Source organism: Barbus barbus (genome assembly GCF_936440315.1).
Source record: "Barbus barbus genome assembly, chromosome: 4".
Classification (NCBI taxonomy): domain Eukaryota; kingdom Metazoa; phylum Chordata; class Actinopteri; order Cypriniformes; family Cyprinidae; genus Barbus; species Barbus barbus.
The window spans coordinates 17,772,817-17,791,444 of record NC_136732.1 but is presented as its reverse complement, the minus strand read 5'-3'; the positions used below and the strand labels follow the sequence as shown (position 1 = coordinate 17,791,444).

General features: G+C 37.1%; 2 protein-coding genes across 2 annotated transcripts in view; both read left to right on the top strand.

Annotated features, from left to right (window-relative positions):
• LOC306864503 (1-phosphatidylinositol 4,5-bisphosphate phosphodiesterase delta-3-A-like) overlaps positions 1-2,721 on the top strand; it is a 28,219-nt gene extending 25,498 nt beyond the window's left edge. Inside the window, exon 15 of the mRNA XM_079408547.1 lies at positions 1,174-2,721. Coding sequence (XP_079264673.1) covers positions 1,174-1,304 — 131 coding nt within the window. The 3' untranslated portion in view covers positions 1,305-2,721. The remainder of the gene's footprint in view (positions 1-1,173) is intronic.
• Positions 2,722-3,065: 344 nt separating this feature from the next.
• Positions 3,066-16,937, top strand: LOC306862648 (glycylpeptide N-tetradecanoyltransferase 1-like). Its single transcript, XM_079405561.1, has 12 exons — positions 3,066-3,184; positions 7,420-7,522; positions 7,853-7,997; positions 9,764-9,882; positions 9,990-10,081; positions 10,231-10,347; positions 11,383-11,553; positions 12,824-12,932; positions 13,017-13,187; positions 13,329-13,496; positions 15,036-15,173; positions 15,482-16,937. The coding sequence occupies exons 1-12, from the start codon at positions 3,075-3,077 to the stop codon at positions 15,500-15,502; spliced, it is 1,464 nt and encodes a 487-aa protein (XP_079261687.1). The 5' UTR covers positions 3,066-3,074; the 3' UTR covers positions 15,503-16,937.
• The last annotated feature ends 1,691 nt before the right edge of the window (positions 16,938-18,628 follow it).

Genomic DNA, 18,628 nt, shown 5'->3' with positions numbered 1-18,628 from the left:
ACAGTGGAACGAAATGTCATGCCTCGCAGGACCACGGTGCTACATAAATACAGACATACAACAATGAAGTAAAAAAAACACTATAAACCTATAAAAAACACTATAAACCTATACACCTATACACTATAAACCTATACACAACTAACCTACTGACAGAATTTAACTATAAGTATACTATATATAAATATTTACCCTATACAAACTAAAAAAATAAATAAAAGATCAAAAATACAACTATACGAATGCGTCACATAAATACTGTACATGTGCAAAGAGAGACATTTTGAGTCAAGCAGCTGGTTGGGGAACAGAGCAGGATGATTTGTAGTGCATGAGCATGTAAACACATATATTAAACATGATTTGTGGTGAAAGTACTGTATGAATTTTAAATTTTACAACTCTAAATGGTGTAAAAAAGTTTGGGGTCAGTAAGATTTTTATGTCAAGAAATTAATACATTTTTATCAATTTGATGCATCCTTGTTGAATAAATCAGTGACAGTGAATACATTTATAATGTTAAAAATATTGCTATTTCAAATAAATGCTGCTCTTTCTATTCATTAAAGAATCATTAAAACTGTATGACAGTGTTTTCAGCATTTATAATAGTAAGAAATGTTTCTTGAGCAGCATATCAGAATTTCTGAAGGATCATGTGACACTGAAGACTGGAGTAATGATGCTGAAAATTCAGCATTGATCACAGTAATAAATTTATTTTAAATTATTTTAGTATTTCACAATATCACTGTTACTTAAATGCAGCCTTGATAAGCATAAGATACTTCTTTAAAAAAAAATTACCAACCCCAAACTTTTCAATGGTAGTGTAAATAATATAAATTAATGTTTTTAAATAAACTATTACATAAAGTGCTTGAACAACTGTAACAAAGAATTATTTATCAAATACATAATGAAGTGTCATATGAACCTTTGCCTTTAGCTGCATTAGTTTTTGGAATGTTGTTATACTTCACTGAGAGATCAATGAGCTGAAAATCTGCTTCTCGGTCCGTGGCTTAGAGCAAGTAATGGTTAAAAAATGCCTAGATCTTTAAAAGAATAATAGTAATCTGTGGTGTAATTTGGTACTTATTACTTCCAACACTTGCTTTAACTAGATTTTTCACATATATTTATTCCAGTGTTTGTGTTGTCCTCCAGGTTATCGTCATGTTCACCTGCTAAAAGCTGACGGCTCCAGTCTGTCTCCTGCCACCCTCTTCATCCATGTCAAGGTGGTTCGGCGAGGAGTTCCTATTAAAACCATTTCTGAGCGGATAGGCAAGGCCTGAGGCTCCTGTTGTGATTCCTGGAAATGTTTATTTCTGGTAGTACCTTACTGAAGGAGAAGCCCCTGAGCCAGGCTCTTGAGGTGCTGGGACTCTTCAGAATGAGACCACATGAAAAAGCATGTGACATTGCACATACAAGCACAACAATCTGCAGAAAGTAGTGCATTTTGCTTTTTTATTGTTCATTTGTGGTGTTGTCTGCAAAGCAGAACGTCTAACCGTGTAATAGAAGTGTTATCGAGTCAGTATTGTTCGAAGTTACAAGTCAGTGTTGTTTATTGAGTCTGTTTCCATTGAGACCGATTTCTATTGAGTCTGTGAGCATTGAAATCCGAAAATGTAACACATTTTATGAAAATGTGATATTTTAATTGAACTTAAACTAGTCTTTACAAACTGGACAAGAATTATATGTACATGTAGACAAAAATTAGCTGTCTTTAATGTTTTTTTATAGTTTGTATCATTTCGTTGGTGGTTTTGATATGCTGAATACTGACAGCAAGGTGAGGAAAGTGTAAAAAAAAAACTTTTGAAAGAATACTGAAAGCATAGCAAGTATATGGACGGTTTAGTAAGAGTAATGACTATTTTTATGTTTTAGCTGATTCAAACACCAACTGTGATTCAGTAAATAAGTAATAAGCAATCAGTAATTATCAGTAATCAGAGTAGTAAGATACTTCTGAAAAATAATAATTATGTATGTAATGTAATAAAAATAATAAGTATTAAATATTTTTAAACAGCTACCACTAATGATGAAATCTATGTTTAACAATGTTCAGTCTTGAAGGATGTTCAAATTTGGTCAAATTACACAGCTTCATCAGGGCTGCTTTAATGAAGACGCAGGCAACAATAGCACTTGCCACTAGATACGCTGTTTCATATCTAAGTTTGTTGAATCTTGAAAACTTGTGATTATTGATAACTCATAAAGGTCTGTGTTTTGTACTAGGCTATGATAATTAATTTAGTATAATATTATATAGCAATATAATGTCAGATGCTTCGGTAAAGATTTTTTTTTCTGTTTCAATAGAAAACAGAACATGTGTTGATTTTAACGTCTTGTTTATACAGTACTGTATCTGTATGTTTGTGTATATGTGCATAATTCATTCTTTTTATAAGTTGTATTGAAATAGATCATTAGTAATTAATTAATTTAATATTAACTAGTATTTATTTTTACATTATCAAGATCATACATCAATTGCAAATCTTCACATATTTAAGAACAGATGCTAATTAGTTGTTTTGTTTATTTATTTTTTTTGCTTGTCTGGCCTATTTTAGAAAACATGAAAATATGTGAATCAGTCTCCATTGTGCAGTTGTGCTCATTAATTGTTTTTATTGATATGTGGAAAGATGAAGTGCCTTTGAAAGCATGCCTACATTTTATCAACTTAAAAAAAAACTAATTGTACTTTATTGTGTGTTTTAATGACTTCTGTTTGCCTGTATGTGCATGTGTACAACTTTATCGTAGGCTACATTTTATCAATTTTTCCCATTTCAGTTTGGGTGACTCTGTCCAGGGGGACTACAGATTAAAAACATAGCCTTTAACTATTACCTCTGATGCATTTACAGTTATGTTTATTCATGTGCACTGCCACTGTCCCGAATAAATAATTAAACATCTCAACAAATGGGATAAGACTGTCCTGCTTAAAATGCCAGAACTACAGAGACCATCGGGCTTTGCGGCAGTCCACCAATAGTCTTGCGGGGTGTGAGATCCTCACTTCCTGGTTAAAGATGGCGGATGAGAATGAGACCGCACCGCTGCCGGAGAAAGAAACTGAGGTAGAAGTGGATCACGGACACTGCAGCAATTGTGAAAATGAAGAGCACCACTCTGATGACGGGTGAGCGTGCATGCATTTTATTGTTAGCTCGTAGATATATAATACTCGTCCTCAAGGCTCGATAAGACAGGGCCATTGTTCAGCAAGGCTGTGGCACGCTTACAGCACATTAGCCCGCCCACTGGTCCTACGCTATTGGACCACTGCCTTGATTGACAGGCTTGATCTCGAAAACGATTGGCTCAGACGCCGTCAATCAAATAAAAGGACGGTTCCATATGGACAGTTCTATATGATCATTAGCATTTGTGTGAGAGGTTTAACAGCCTCACTATAATTCTTGGCTTGGTAAAAAACGAATAAGCTATTACGTTTAAAGTCCATATTGTGTTCAACAACTTATAAACCGAACAGTATTAATAAATAACCATCGCTTTCAAACCTGGTATGCAGGCCTTCATGACAACTTTGTTAGTAATACGGATTTCCTGTGGTTAACCGATATTTAGACGTTACCTTGAGTGCTGCTAATAGCTAATGTTTTAATCCCCCTGCTGTCGGTGTTCACCGGTGCTGCCTGTGTTTCACTTTCATTACCAAAGAGCTCCTGTGTTTCACCAGTTTCCTTGTGCTGTCCCTGGTTTCCTGAAAGAGCCTCATTAACCAGCTTCTCATCCAGCTACATGGCCCTCAAGGTCATATACAGGCACTGTCTAGAATAAGTTAGGCAACAGAGAGTGAAATATTACGTTTATTATCATTTTGTAGTAATGGCAGTGTGCCCAATATCAGGTAGCATGAATATACACCGCCTATCCTGTCATGATTCACCAGTTAATATCTTATTATATTTTAGTTTTAATTATTCGTATCTAACAGTCATGTGGCATGTTTGGTAGATTTATAGTTTATTAATCTCATGAGGTCAATCACAGTGCAGCAGAAAGCAATACAGAAACTTAAGACGCTACTTTAAAAGCATTGAATATTTATTTTAATAAATGGTCCATTATGAAATTGGTCCCTTAACACGTCTTGTTGCCTAGTGTAAAGAAAACTATTAAATGTTTATTTTATTACACTTTATCTATGTGCATCTGTAGATTTCCTTTACGATATATGACTGTTTTCTCAATAGGTTTTTACAGTGAGCCAGAAAAGCCCACTTCTTTAATGCTTACATCAGTTTTATTCTTATCAGTACTTTAAACATTAAGTTACACAGCTGGTTGTTCATATATCAATCGCTTCAATTATATGATATTTTATTCTTAAAAATTATGATTTTTTTTTCTGGCTGTTAACAATATTTTATGATTTATGGAGTGATAAAAATGTCAAAAATCGCCTCTATTTAAAAAAGAAAAGTTAAAATACAATATTACTTTCAACCTAAATTTCAGCTAATGCTTTCAATGTTCCTCCTTGCGTTAAAACACAGGGTTATGTACAATTAAATTGTATAAAACTATGACTCTATTGCTATTGATATTAATGTGATATACGCATGTTATCCTTGCAAGAAGGGAAAAAAACATGAAACCAACCTAACTGGGTTTCCTGTTGTCAGCTGGTCATTACTGGTTTAAGATCTCTCAACCTTACCATCTGCCCAAAAGACCTCCAAAACCAGCCAACTGACTGCCTAGACCAGGCTAGGATAGTAGTTTAGTCTTAATCAAATTAAACATGCATAATTTAAATCTACTAGGCAATTGTCCATTATGTTAAGAGGACATCCTCCATTGCAGCTTATGTTTATTGAAGCAATATAGAGAGAAAGAAGAGGAGCCCTGGTGGCTTCAGCCCATCCAACATGGATGGACGGCTGTCAAAGCAATAGTCACAGGGGTGCTTGTTTATCCGCCAGTCTTTGTCATACAGCCCACCTCCCCTCACACACACAAAACATGCTTTTTCTGCAGGTCATGTGACATACCATCTGTCCCCCATTAACAAATGTAGCTCAGCTCTGTCACCTCTCTCCCTTCGTGGACATTAATAGGATTAGCTGCGAGTCTCTCTGTATGTCGTCCCGTTTCAGCTCGACCACTGGAGTGTGGCTCTTGTGTCTGTGTAGTTCAAGCATGAGTTGAATTGCATGCTGGGATAGAGGGACATTAGTGTTATGTTTCCATATGTTAGGTTTACTGTGTTTTTTTTTTTTATTGTTTCCCTTTAAGCTCAGATTCTGCTTGATCTTTTTCATTCACAATGTCATTACTGGTGTGTAGAGTGTATATATGTCTAAATACAAATATAATTGAGCTGAGTTAGGTTCATTAAAGAGGTAGTTCTTCTAAATATCTATCAAAATATATTTTATTTTAGTTTTTGAAACAACATGTAAAAGATGACAGGAAGTCCATTTTTGGCTGAACTATCCCTATAACTAATCCCTATAAAAATTATGGACCATTTCTCTTTGTTTTGTAAAAAAATCCTGTTCATATGCTAAAAATGTAAAAACAAAATGAAGCATATAAGATTTGTTGTACACTAGTGAGAGTGATCCTAAAATACTGCTGATTGGAACAGTGATGTTTCCATTGAGATGTTGTGTGCTGCACTTTCACCTGCATCAGCCACGTTAGTGCTGACGAGTGGACATAACCTCTCGTTATATAGTCAGGTCCATAAATATTGGGACATCGACACAATTCTAACATTTTTGGCTCTATACACCACCACAATGGATTTCAAATGAAACGAACAAGATGTGCTTTAACTGCAGACTGTCAGCTTTAATTTGAGGGTATTTACATCCAAATCAGGTGAACGGTGTAGGAATTACAACAGTTTGCATATGTGCCTCCCACTAGTTAAGGGACCAAAAGTAATGGGACAATTGGCTTCTCAGCTGTTCCATGGCCAGGTGTGTGTTATTTCCTCATTATCCCAATTACAATGAGCAGATAAAAGGTCCAGAGTTCATTTCAAGTGTGCTATTTGCATTTGGAATCTGTTGCTGTCAACTGTCAAGATGAGATCCAAAGAGCTGTCACTATCAGTGAAGCAAGCCATCATTAGGCTGAAAAAACAAAACAAAGCCATCAGAGAGATAGCAAAAACATTAGGCGTGGCCAAAACAACTGTTTGGAACATTCTTAAAAAGAAGGAACGCACCGGTGAGCTCAGCAACACCAAAAGACCCGGAAGACCACGGAAAACAACTGTGGTGGATGACCGAAGAATTCTTTCCCTGGTGAAGAAAACACCCTTCACAACAGTTGGCCAGATCAAGAACACTCTCCAGGAGGTAGGTGTATGTGTGTCAAAGTGAACAATCAAGAGAAGACTTCACCAGAGTGAATACAGAGGGTTCACCACAAGATGTAAACCATTGAGGCTCAAAAACAGGAAGGCCAGATTAGAGTTTGCCAAACGACATCTAAAAAAGCCTTCACAGTTCTGGAACAACATCCTATGGACAGATGAGACCAAGATCAACTTGTACCAGAATGATGGGAAGAGAAGAGTATGGAGAAGGAAAGGAACTGCTCATGATCCTAAGCATACCACCTCATCAGTGAAGCATGGTGGTGGTAGTGTCATGGCGTGGGCATGTATGGCTGCCAGTGGAACTGGTTCTCTTGTATTTATTGATGATGTGACTGCTGACAAAAGCAGCAGGATGAATTCTAAAGTGTTTCGGGCAATATTATCTGCTCATATTCAGCCAAATGCTTCAGAACTCACTGGACGGCACTTCACAGTGCAGATGGACAATGACCCAAAACATACTGCAAAAGCAACCAAAGAGTTTTTGAAGGGAAAGAAGTGGACTGTTATGCAATGGCCAAGTCACCTGACCTGAATCCGATTGAGCATGCATTTAACTTGCTGAAGACAAAACTGAAGGGGAAATGCCCCAAGAACAAGCAGGAACTGAAGACGGTTGCAGTAGAGGCCTGGCAGAGCATCACCAGGGATGAAACCCAGCGTCTGGTGATGTCTATGCATTCCAGACTTCAGGCTGTAATTGACTGCAAAGGATTTGCAACCAAGTATTAAAAAGTGAAAGTTTGATTTATGATTATTATTCTGTCCCATTACTTTTGGTCCCTTAACAAGTGGGAGGCACATATGCAAACTGTAGTAATTCCTACACCGTTCACCTGATTTGGATGTCAAATTAAAGCTGACAGTCTGCAGTTAAAACACATCTTGTTCGTTTCATTTGAAATCCATTTTGGTGGTGTATAGAGCCAAACATGTTAGAATTGTGTCGATGTCCCAATATTTATGGACCTGACTGTATCTGCCCATATAAACTGAGTTCATGTGACCCGCAGGGAGAAGGGCGACACAGGTGCCAAGAAGAAGAAAAAGAAACCGAAGAAAAAGAACAAAGACAAGTCAGGAGTAAAAGATGCAGCACCAGATCCGCTGGACAAAGTGAGTGTGTCTGTATGGCTTTGTGTGTTTGACACCAGGCTGTTTACATCTAGATGACCTTTGCCGTCTTGTATTTCAGCTTATAGCAGTATCAGCCTGAAATGTAAAATTGGCACATGACCTCTTAAGTATAGTTTTTCTTTACAAGGGATGTCCCAAATTAATGGCCCACGTGTGTACAGTTAATATGAATACCATGGTATTCTTTAAAGTATTAATTACTGTCTGATAATATGGCACCATGGCACTGCCAACACACTTTTCTGTTTAATGGATTTTTTTTTTGTTTTTGTTTTTACCCATTTAGCCATTTCTTTGTCTCCTCCATAGGTAAACTCCCTTCCTGCAGATAAGTTACAGGAGATCCAGAAGGCCATTGAGTTGTTTTCGGTGGGACAGGGTCCGGCTAAAACCATGGAGGAGGCCACACGTCGCAGTTATCAGTTCTGGGACACTCAGCCTGTTCCTAAACTTGGTATTGATCATTTGTTCCATTATAGGGCTGGGCGATTTTTCAGATTTTATCGATTAATTTAAATTTAATGTTTTTTCCACAATTTTATTTTTTATAAATCGAGGAATTGCGATTTTGAATAGAAATAATATTACCAGGCGTTAGAATTAGACACTTTGACAATATGCCAATGATAGTCTCGTGTAGCCAGACCTTCAGACTGACAGCTGAAGGACTGGAATAGATGTCCGCTTTCATTGGCCAAGGCCCGCCCATAAGACCGACATGTCAAACAACCAAATCAGTCAAGTCGGTGTTTTGAGCAAATGAATTGCATTTCCGCTGAAAAACAAGCATTCTAGCGTGAAAATGCTTGGGAACTAGTGCGGTCAGAACCAAACTTTACAGGACTGCGTTCTCTGGAACCCTCTCAAGCGGAGGACTTCTACATTCCAATTGGTTGCTGCCCAACCGCGTCATAGCTCATTACCATAAAGTTGACCTGACTTCAACTCTCCTCGACGCCCTCACTGTCCAAGACGCGCCGCTCTCGCCGGAGCTCGCCACCGGCTGACATTGAAAATTAATGACTTCCGGCCACTTTGACGCTCTCACCGGTGGCGGCGTGAACGCACGGTTAGGCTACAGTTCAACCAGAACAGTTTGGTGTGTAGGCTGCGCACAAATTAATGTTAATGTCAATTAAAGACCTAGGCTAGTAAACGTCTCATATAAACTGCATGTTGAAATTACACTAACTTAGCATTTAACCATGAACACACAAACACACCACACAAATGGCTTTTATTGGTTTATTTCGTTAGCAAACATGTAACTATAATTAAGTTCTTTCCATCGATCACTTACTTTCACAATTAAAATATTTCATGAGGTTAACTTATACCCTACTTGTGGTCAATCTGCACAAGATCAACCTGCTTGTTTCCTTTGCGGCTGCTTTAAATACAAGACCAAGTATGTTTACGCAGTCAAAGGAATTTGACTTGAGTTTCCAGTGCAGAAGAAAGTGTGGACATAGTGCAAACTAGTGCAGCAGACATAGGAATTACACAGTAGAGATTGAGTATAACACTAATATAAGAAAAACTGAAAATGAAATAATATACTATACAGAAGTAGAAATGTAGAGAAATGTAACTGTTTAAATTAATGGATGTACAGATATATTTTCAAGTGTGCAGTTTACAAACGTACAATTTTCGGATTCTATGTATAAAGTCATTTTGAATTTGAATTGGGCTACATTGACTTGAGAATTTTTTTTAAGCATTTTCCTTGTAGCCTATTATTTTCTGAACATATAAGGTGTATAAGACAAGTTGTACAGGATGTAGTTGTAGTTCATGCATCTTTTAAGCAGAGATATTTAACAAGTGATTTGTTTTACATTTAAATCATGTTGGCAACTCCATGTGTGGTGCACTTGGGATAGAATTTTCTTTAACTAGAGGGTTAATAAAGAAAAAGTTACTTGAATCATGTAGTTACATTTTTAAGTTGACTAGTTAAAAATTGTAAAAAAAAACGAGAATCGGTTTACTTCGATATTTAAAGTAACCTGCTTTCTTTTTTTATTACTATTCCTTGATCTGACATCTCTTATTTCTTTTTAGTAATGCAAATGACTGTCGCTCCATCTGTTTTTTTGAGACTTGTGGCACAGTGTAGACTGATGACTCTGTGTGAAACTGAAGTTTCTGTTGAATTGCCTGATGATAGAAGTCTGATTCTGTCGTTTGTTTGTTTGTTTGTTTGTTTGTTTGTAGGAGAGACTGTGACGTCACATGGCTGCATTGAGCCAGATAAAGACAGCATACGAGAGGAGCCCTACAGCCTCCCACAGGGCTTCACCTGGGACACTCTTGACCTGGGAAACGCTGCTGTGGTACGACACACAAACCACTAAATCTCACCTTCGATATCTTGTACATACAAATATGCAGCTTTAAATAACTCCGTTTTAAAGCTGTTTTCTGTTTCCTCTCTCTGAAGCTGAAAGAGCTGTACACTCTGCTGAATGAGAACTATGTGGAGGATGATGACAACATGTTTCGTTTTGATTACTCCCCTGATTTTCTGCTCTGGTAAGAAAGTTTGACTTAAAGTCTTCCCAAATTTGAGTAAAATGGTGTTTGTTTTTGAAGAGCTCTCTGTTTATATCTGTATTTGTTTAATAGTTAACTGATATGTGTCCTCACCTCTCAGTTTAGCTGTGCTCTTGTTGTTGTCCCAGGGCTCTGCGTCCTCCAGGCTGGTTGCCTCAGTGGCATTGTGGAGTGAGAGTGAATTCTAATCAGAAGCTAGTTGGATTCATCAGTGCCATTCCAGCCAACATCCGCATCTATGAAATGTAAGCATTCAGAAGTGTTTCTACATGTTGGTTTAAATGCACTAAAATCAGAATCTAAGTTTAGAACACCTCAACCGCCTCTAGTGGCAATAGCACTGAACTTTCAAACTGGTCGTGAAGCAACTTATTCAACATGGGTAAAATGAATGATTAAAAGGATAGCTCACCCAAAAAATGACAATTCTGTCTTCATTTACTCCAAGTTGTTTGAAATCTTTGTGTGTGTTTTTTTTTCTTCTTCTGTTGAGCACAAAAGAATGTTGGTGGTAATCAAGCAGTTGACTGCAGCTATAGACTTCCATATTATGGAGGAAAAAATATTTTCTGTAAAGTCAATTGCTAGTTTGCTACCACTTTTTTTGGTTACCAACATTTCTCAAAATAGCTTTTGTGTTCAGTAGAAGAAAGAATATTTATTAGTGCTGTCAAAAGATCGATCGCGATTAATCACATCCAAAATAAAAAAAAAATTGTTTACATAATGTGTGTTTACTGTGTGTATTTATTGTGTATATCCAAAGATACACACATACAGCATATATTTTGAAAATATTTATATGTATATGTATTATATTCATATAAATATATTTAATATATAAACGTAACATTTTTCTTAAATGTATACATGCATGTGAGAGTATTTATATATACATAATAAATAAACACAGTACACACCCACGTATTATGCAAACAAAAACTTTTATTTTGGATGCGATTAATCACGATTAATGTATGTATGAATATATCCACATACATCTAATGGCCGCTAGTACATCTGAAAGAAAAACATTCATTCTTTTATAAGGCTAATCAAACTATTTAATGATTATAAACAATTATTTCTATTTTAATTATTCATAACTGACCATTTTTAAGAAAGACTGTTGTTAAAAGATTAACATTTTAGTGACCATTGTCACCAGTCACATGAATGCATTGGTGAATCCGAGGCACTTAAATTAGTCTACACAGAGAGTACTTATGTTGATCACTCAGTTCCTTTGTTGACCCATCTTTGCTCTTCGATCCTCCCAGAGAGAAGAAGATGGTGGAGATTAACTTCCTGTGTGTGCATAAGAAACTTCGCTCGAAACGAGTGGCTCCAGTACTCATCAGGGAGATCACCAGACGGGTCAACCTGGAGGGCATCTTTCAGGCTGTGTACACCGCAGGTGTGGTGCTGCCCAAACCAGTGGGCACCTGCAGGTAGGACACACACCTGCCCTCTTTTAATATGTACAGGTGCCTCTGTGCAGAGTGAAAGGTAGCATTAGATTGGCTATTGGGTAGCAGATGTTAGGCGCATTCGCACAGGAGGAACCTTTTCACAGTTTCTACAACTATTGGCGGAAGTTCCCTTTTTTTGGCTCATTTGCACCGCAGGAACTAGGTACGTATTTAGTTCTAGGAACTCTGTTTGGGGGAACTAAATTAGCTCCTGCTTCAGAGTCTAAAACAGTATAGGAACTATCAGTGATGTAAAAAATATACGCTGATTGGCCAAACGCATATGAAACACTGGCTACCCGACATTTGAAAAAATCCATGTAAAAATATTTACTCCACAAACATGGAAAACAGCAGTAACAGCATTTACCTGTTGTCTGCAGGGTTGTTCCTTTCTCAGCCTCAACGATAACACTATAAGTTGTCCCCCCCCCCCCCCCCCCCCCGTCCTCCATTGCTGACATTTGTTAATGCAGAGAACAAAGACATCGCTGTCGGCAGCTTCAGAGTTCCTGCTGCTGGTGCGAATGCAGTCAGGAAAACGGCCAGAGGGAGAAATTGGTTCTCCAGGAATGAACCTGCTGGCTAGTCCATAGAACTACACGGTGCGAAAGTGCCTGTTGCTTGCCTCTAACTCCTCCCTCTGACTCAAAATGACCTTGGTGCATAAAGATGCCTTATTCTGCCGCCACTTGTTTTTTTTTGTTTTTTTACTAAAAGTATACAATTTAGATTTTAGTGACTTTGGAGTGAAATGATACTTTTGGTCAGCAAGGATGTATTAAAGTGATTTTAAAGGTAACAGTAAAGACATTAATGTTACAGAAGATTTCTATTTCAAATAAGTGCTGTTATATTGAACTGTCTATTTATTGATTTCTAAAGGATCATGTGACACTAGACTGTAGTAATGGCTGCTGAAAATTCAGCTTTACCATCAGGAATAATTTACATTATAAAATCTTTTCAAATAGAAAAAAAAATCAGTTAAATTTGACATTCACTTTTTTCTTGGTGAACATAAGGCTTCTTTTTCGAAAACAAAAAAAGCTGTACCAAGCCTGAACTTTTGAGAGGTAGCATATACGACAAAGTTCCCATAAAAATTTAAATCTCAAAGTGTTAGAGCTTTATTTTGTAAGTACTAATAACTCCTATTAATCCAGCCTGATGTGTAGAGAAGTAACAATTGTCAAATGACTCACATGGCACTGTTTCAGACTAATTGCCTTGCTTATATGTATGGTAGATACTGGCACCGGTCCTTGAACCCACGAAAGCTGATTGAGGTGAAGTTCTCTCACCTGAGTCGAAACATGACTATGCAACGCACCATGAAGCTCTACCGACTGCCAGAGGTGTGCGCCAGCCTGATTCCCTAGGTAATATCTGGGTAGTTTTCTTTTTTCCTCATTTTCTTATTGCATGTTTCTCTCTTGTAGGCTCCTAAGACTCCAGGCCTCAGGCCGATGACTGTAAAGGATGTGCCAGCAGTTCACCGCCTGCTGAAGGAATACCTGAGCCAGTTTAACCTGCTTCCCGTCATGAGCCCTGAGGAGGTCCAACATTGGCTGCTTCCTCAGGAGAACATCATTGACACCTTTATAGTGGAGGTATTGCACTCACTGAACCCTACAGCATGTATCATCCTAGTGATATCAAACAGGAAAGTGTTAATGAAATAAAAGTGGACAATCAGGTTATATCTGCAAAATACATTTGATGTGAATTGCTTATCCTTTATATCATTGTAGAATTCAGATGGGAAAGTGACTGACATGCTGAGTTTCTACACTCTGCCGTCCACCATCATGAACCATCCTTTGCATCGCAGTCTGAAGGCCGCGTATTCCTTCTATAACGTACACACCACTACCCCCCTGCTGGACCTGATGGGAGACGCTCTCATCCTCGCCAAGTCGGTCAGTCAGTGAAAGCGCGCGTGTGTGTGTGTGTGTGTGTGCATGAGTTGGGGCTGCAACTAATGATTATTCTCATAATCAATTATGTGTTCAATGAATCAAATTAAAACTCACAAATTTGCATTTATTTCCCAAAAGAAGTAAAATAAAATCCTGCCCAATGTTGTCTTCCAAACAATATGCTACCAAGGAAAGTGAATGTAGTGATTATCTATGAAGGCTGTGATATACATTGTGCAAAAAAGGGTTAAAATCTGAACATTTAATCTAAACCTAAATCTTTTTCCATGTGCGCAGGCAGTGGCAATTAATTGATAAGTTTGTTTAGGGGTGGGTGATATGACCAAAAGTCTTATATCACGATATGTGAAATGTTATTTCATGGTAGCGATATATATCACACTATAGCCGGCAGCCATATCACCCTGCAGCCCAAGACTGGTTGCCCACTTAAGCTAACTGGGTTGAGCCTGGTCAGTACCTGGATGGGAGACCTCCTGGGAAAGCTAGGTTGCTGCTGGAAGAGGTGTTGGTGAGACCAGCAGGGGGTGCTCCAGAATAAGATTTTATTTATTTTTTTTAAATAGAAATTTCAGAATTCTTGTTACCAGTGTCAATATCACAAAACAGCTCAATTTAAAAAAGTAAACTCAAGCTCACTGAATTGGAGAATCAGCGATTAAATAAGAATAAGGAACTAATTACAAGCAATAGGCTGAAAAAAACTACAGTAACAAATAAGAAATGCCACATACATTGTATGTAGTACAAAGTAATCACATGAATTAAAACACTATTCTTCAGTGTAAATAAAATGTTTCTTCTCATTAAAGTTACAAAATTGATTTAGTCAAGAGCAAGAGATTTTCTCTCTTTTGTTGTTTGATTAACACGATTTACAGAGAGCAGGGATATTCGACTGCTGTCATTTTAAGAGCTGCCCGTATCCAATATACTGTAACACGTGTCTTATTTTCTCAGCTGTTTGCTTTCACTTAAGACCTAAATTACTGTGTTTACAAGGATACTGGCAAAGATGGACATTTTGACACATACAGGTATTTGTATTTAACCATTCAAGGCCTATAAAGCAGCAAAAAGTAAGAGCACCGACTTCACGCACGCATGCCTCTCTGACAGTGCTCAGAAGTGTCTCAGAGAGCATGTATATAGCAAAAACAAAATTCTACTGGTTAATAGTGTGTCTGCCAGTATATCGCCCACCCCTAAGTTCGTTGTTGATTTTCATGATCAGTTTTCAATAAATAGCCTTAATTTGAGTTTACTTATAGTTATATTCTAGCAACAAATTTATAGGTGTAAATTTGTTGCTAGAAGTGAGCTACAGTTTTTCTCATTTAGAAAAGTGATTCATAAATGAATTAATGTTGTTCTAGCAATGAAGCACCATAGGCAATCCTGCGTTTATTTTGACTACCATCTGACTAACATCAGTTTGAAGTGTGTAACTGACAGGATCTGGAGCATTAAACTTTGAGTAGATTTCTTAAAGCTTTTCTTGTATCATTGCCCCTTCAGAAAGGATTTGATGTCTTTAATGCACTGGACCTAATGGAGAACAAGACATTTTTGGAGAAGCTCAAGTTTGGCATTGGAGATGGAAACCTGCAGTATTACCTCTACAATTGGAAATGTCCCAGCATGGGGTCAGAAAAGGTACAGGTTCTCAGACGTCATAGACATGACTGAAGAATAAAGTCGGTCCTTTTTTAGTCAGTGTACAAGTCAATGAACTTTACTTGACTCTGACTAAGTTAGCATTGACAATGCCAAGTTAATTCATTAGGTGGCCATAGTGCTTCACAATCTGGCTCCCAAAGTACCTAGGTGTCACTTTGTATGGTTTTCCATTGATTATTTTTTATTTTGCAGTTTATTTCTTTATTTTAATTCAATGTGTAAAAATCCTGGAAGTCTAATATATAGCTTACTGAGCTGCCATAATTGTTATTTATTTTTTTTAGGTGGGTTTGGTTCTACAGTGACCCATTCCACCATCCATAATTTGTCTCTCGCATGACAGCGAGGTGGATTTATGGCATCACGCACTGACCACCTGACAGATGCTACCAGTGGACTTCCTGCTTCAGGAAGGAGAATTCACCGGCCATTTTTAAGTTTGAACTTTGACCTTTTGGACCTGCACTACTGCTGCCAGACTGAGAGAAGATGTGTTTTCTTCTCTTTTCTCTCTTATTTCTCTCTCTCTTTCCCTCACTCTTCTTATTCTCTCTCTGCGCATGGACCTAAAGCCATTGTAATTACCATCATCAGAGATGAGGAACCTTAATCTGTTATGATTGTTAACAACAGTGCACACACACACACACACACACACACACACACACACACATGCTCATAGGTAACACCAGACAAGCTCATGATGAACCCTGATGCATAAGTGTTGCGCTATTCGCATCGGTAGATTCAACTCGTTCAGTATAACATGATTCACTCTCTATCCAACGGGAGGTGCTCTTTGCAGAAACATGAATGAAAATGGTTATTTCCTCAGTGTTTTAGAATAGAACAGACTACAATCAAAGACACATGAAAATTCCAAGAGAAGAAAACAGCCAATGAAATAATAAAAATCCCAAGTGGACATGACAAGGGCTGCTGTCAATGATTTTCCTGTGGTCATTCTCTCCTTAACACATCTTAAACTGTTTGTTGCCATGTGTCTGCTTTCTTTTGATAAACGTTGACCAACTGACAGGTGCGGTACATGGCAAGCTGTTTTTGTCCTGGATTTGCGTTGTCATTGCTTTTAATCTGTCCTCTAATCAGTTTATTGCTTATTTGTCTCTAACTGCCTGTGATCCTCTTTCACTGTATTGCCAACAGAGAAGCACCGGATGTTTTCCAGAAACAAGGAAACAATGAGAAATACCATATAAGATCCACAAGTTGACAATGGTTGGAACTTTATTGTATACCTAGCAGATTAGGGAGGGGGATCATCATAAATTAGCAATAATGATGGTGTTATTGAGGAAACGGTTTTGATTGGGGTGAGTGGGGTAGCTAAAACATGGAGTTAAGAATGAATTGTGTCGTGGACGGTAGATTTTGCCTGCTCATAAAGTTGTACAGCTCTATGGATTGGAGAAGATCCTGATTGTATTGTAACTCTTATTTATCACGTGACGACTTCTGTCCGAATGAAAGCCGATTGTCGTATCAGATCAGTACAGTTTTATGAGTAACTGGCAGTATCTATCTAAAGTTGTGGTTTTCTTGAACATAGTATGGGTAATTTGAGGAAACGGGTTGTGGAAAGTACAATGGAAGCGACTGAAAACGGGTCTTTAGGTTTTTATGATGGAGTGAAAGACGTCAACGTATTACTTTTTGTTTGTCTGTTTGTTTTTTGTTTTTTTTGTGCTAAATAAAAAGTAGCAGCTGCTGTGAACGGTTGGGTTTTGGTTTGCCATTTCTTAGTTTTGTCTCTCATTGTTTCACACATGGTATTGTGACCCTCTCTGTGAAATCCAGGCTAAAGTCTCAATCTAATTATGAGAGAAGCATCAAAGTTTGGTTTCAACCATTCATTTCACATGTCCTTACTCAGTCAATATTAAAGATAGAAAGGTTACATTTTCACAGAATATTTGAATTTTATGTAGAAATCGGTAAATCACAATTTTTTTGCTGGGTTATCATCACAGAGGGTAGAAATGCAAATATTTTTCTTTAATGCTGCTATTTCCTCTGCATGCGTTTTTAGTTCTTGGTGTAGGAAATTTTAAGTTTAGCCACCACCAAGATCAGTTAAACTTCAATGAGGTCAACAACAACATGTTCTTTTAAAGCAACGTGAAACCTTTGTCCTGTAGATGTTTATTGTAGACCCTAGAACCAGACGAATCAGTAGAAACTGCCTGGGTCATTCTTCATTTGTGGTGGCAAGTGGTGTCCCTCTACTTTAAAACAGTTGAAATAAACTTTAAATACCAATAATATTTTTTTTTTTTGCATTTTTGTATTCTGTAGGATAAACACAATTTGTGCACTATTAATAATTACATTTTTGTTTTAAAATACATATTTAATTGAGTTTGAGAGATTACATTTGTAACAAAATATGCATGTTCCCGCCATACCTCAGAGAGGTTTCATGGAATGTAATTGCAACAAAATAAAATTTTTAACACAAATAAAGTGGTTATATTGTGAATATAGATTTGATTTAACATGTACAATTATATTAAATTTAAAAAAAAAAAAATATTTTGTAATATTTAAGAAAAAAGTAGTGTCCCCCAAATTCATGTCTGTGGTGTTACATCAATGGACGTCGTCCCTTTAAGAAACGGGGGAGATCTATTTGGACTACTTGCTGTGTGTAAAGGTCATTGCAGGTGCTGGTTGATCTGAGGGGTGCATGGTGAGTACATTCTTTCTTAATAATTTTCTTAAAGTTAGCTAAATTCCTCACAATTTCATGTGTCGCACTTTATTGGTGTCTGTGGTGTTATGTTGATAACTTGCAGATTTTACAAATTTTAATCAAAATTTTGATAAATACATACTTATTCATATCTCCAAAATATCCCCTGATCTTTAAATCATCATGATGGCAGCCTCCATTTTAGAAAAGTCTGGATTTAGGCTAATTTGTCTGTGGTGTTACTGCCTATCCTGGTAACACCACAGACTCTATAGTAACTCCACAGACAACATACAACCAGAAATGTTGTATTTTTAATAAAACACATAGGACAGCCATAATCATATAATTGTATCTCTCTGTTGAAACATATCACACATTGTGATTGCAGCACAATCCATTGTGCAGACATTTTTTTGAGAGAGTGAAACACTCACTGTGAGAAACAGTGTTTATGTAGTGTTTTAATAATATTTTTTTATTCAGTTTTTCTCTAAATGTTCTTTTCTCAGAGAAGATAGTTCTTGTAATCCTACTCATTTTGAATTTCAGTATTTTGCTCAATAAACTTTAAATTGTTAAACCGTTTATGCAATATTACGTCTGTGGTGTTACTTCAAAAAATATCTGAAATTTCTTTCCTTCAGAGCCATTTGATCATATAATTTAATGTTTTTAGACTGTAAAGTGGTTGTAATATTTTAGAATAAAGACTATA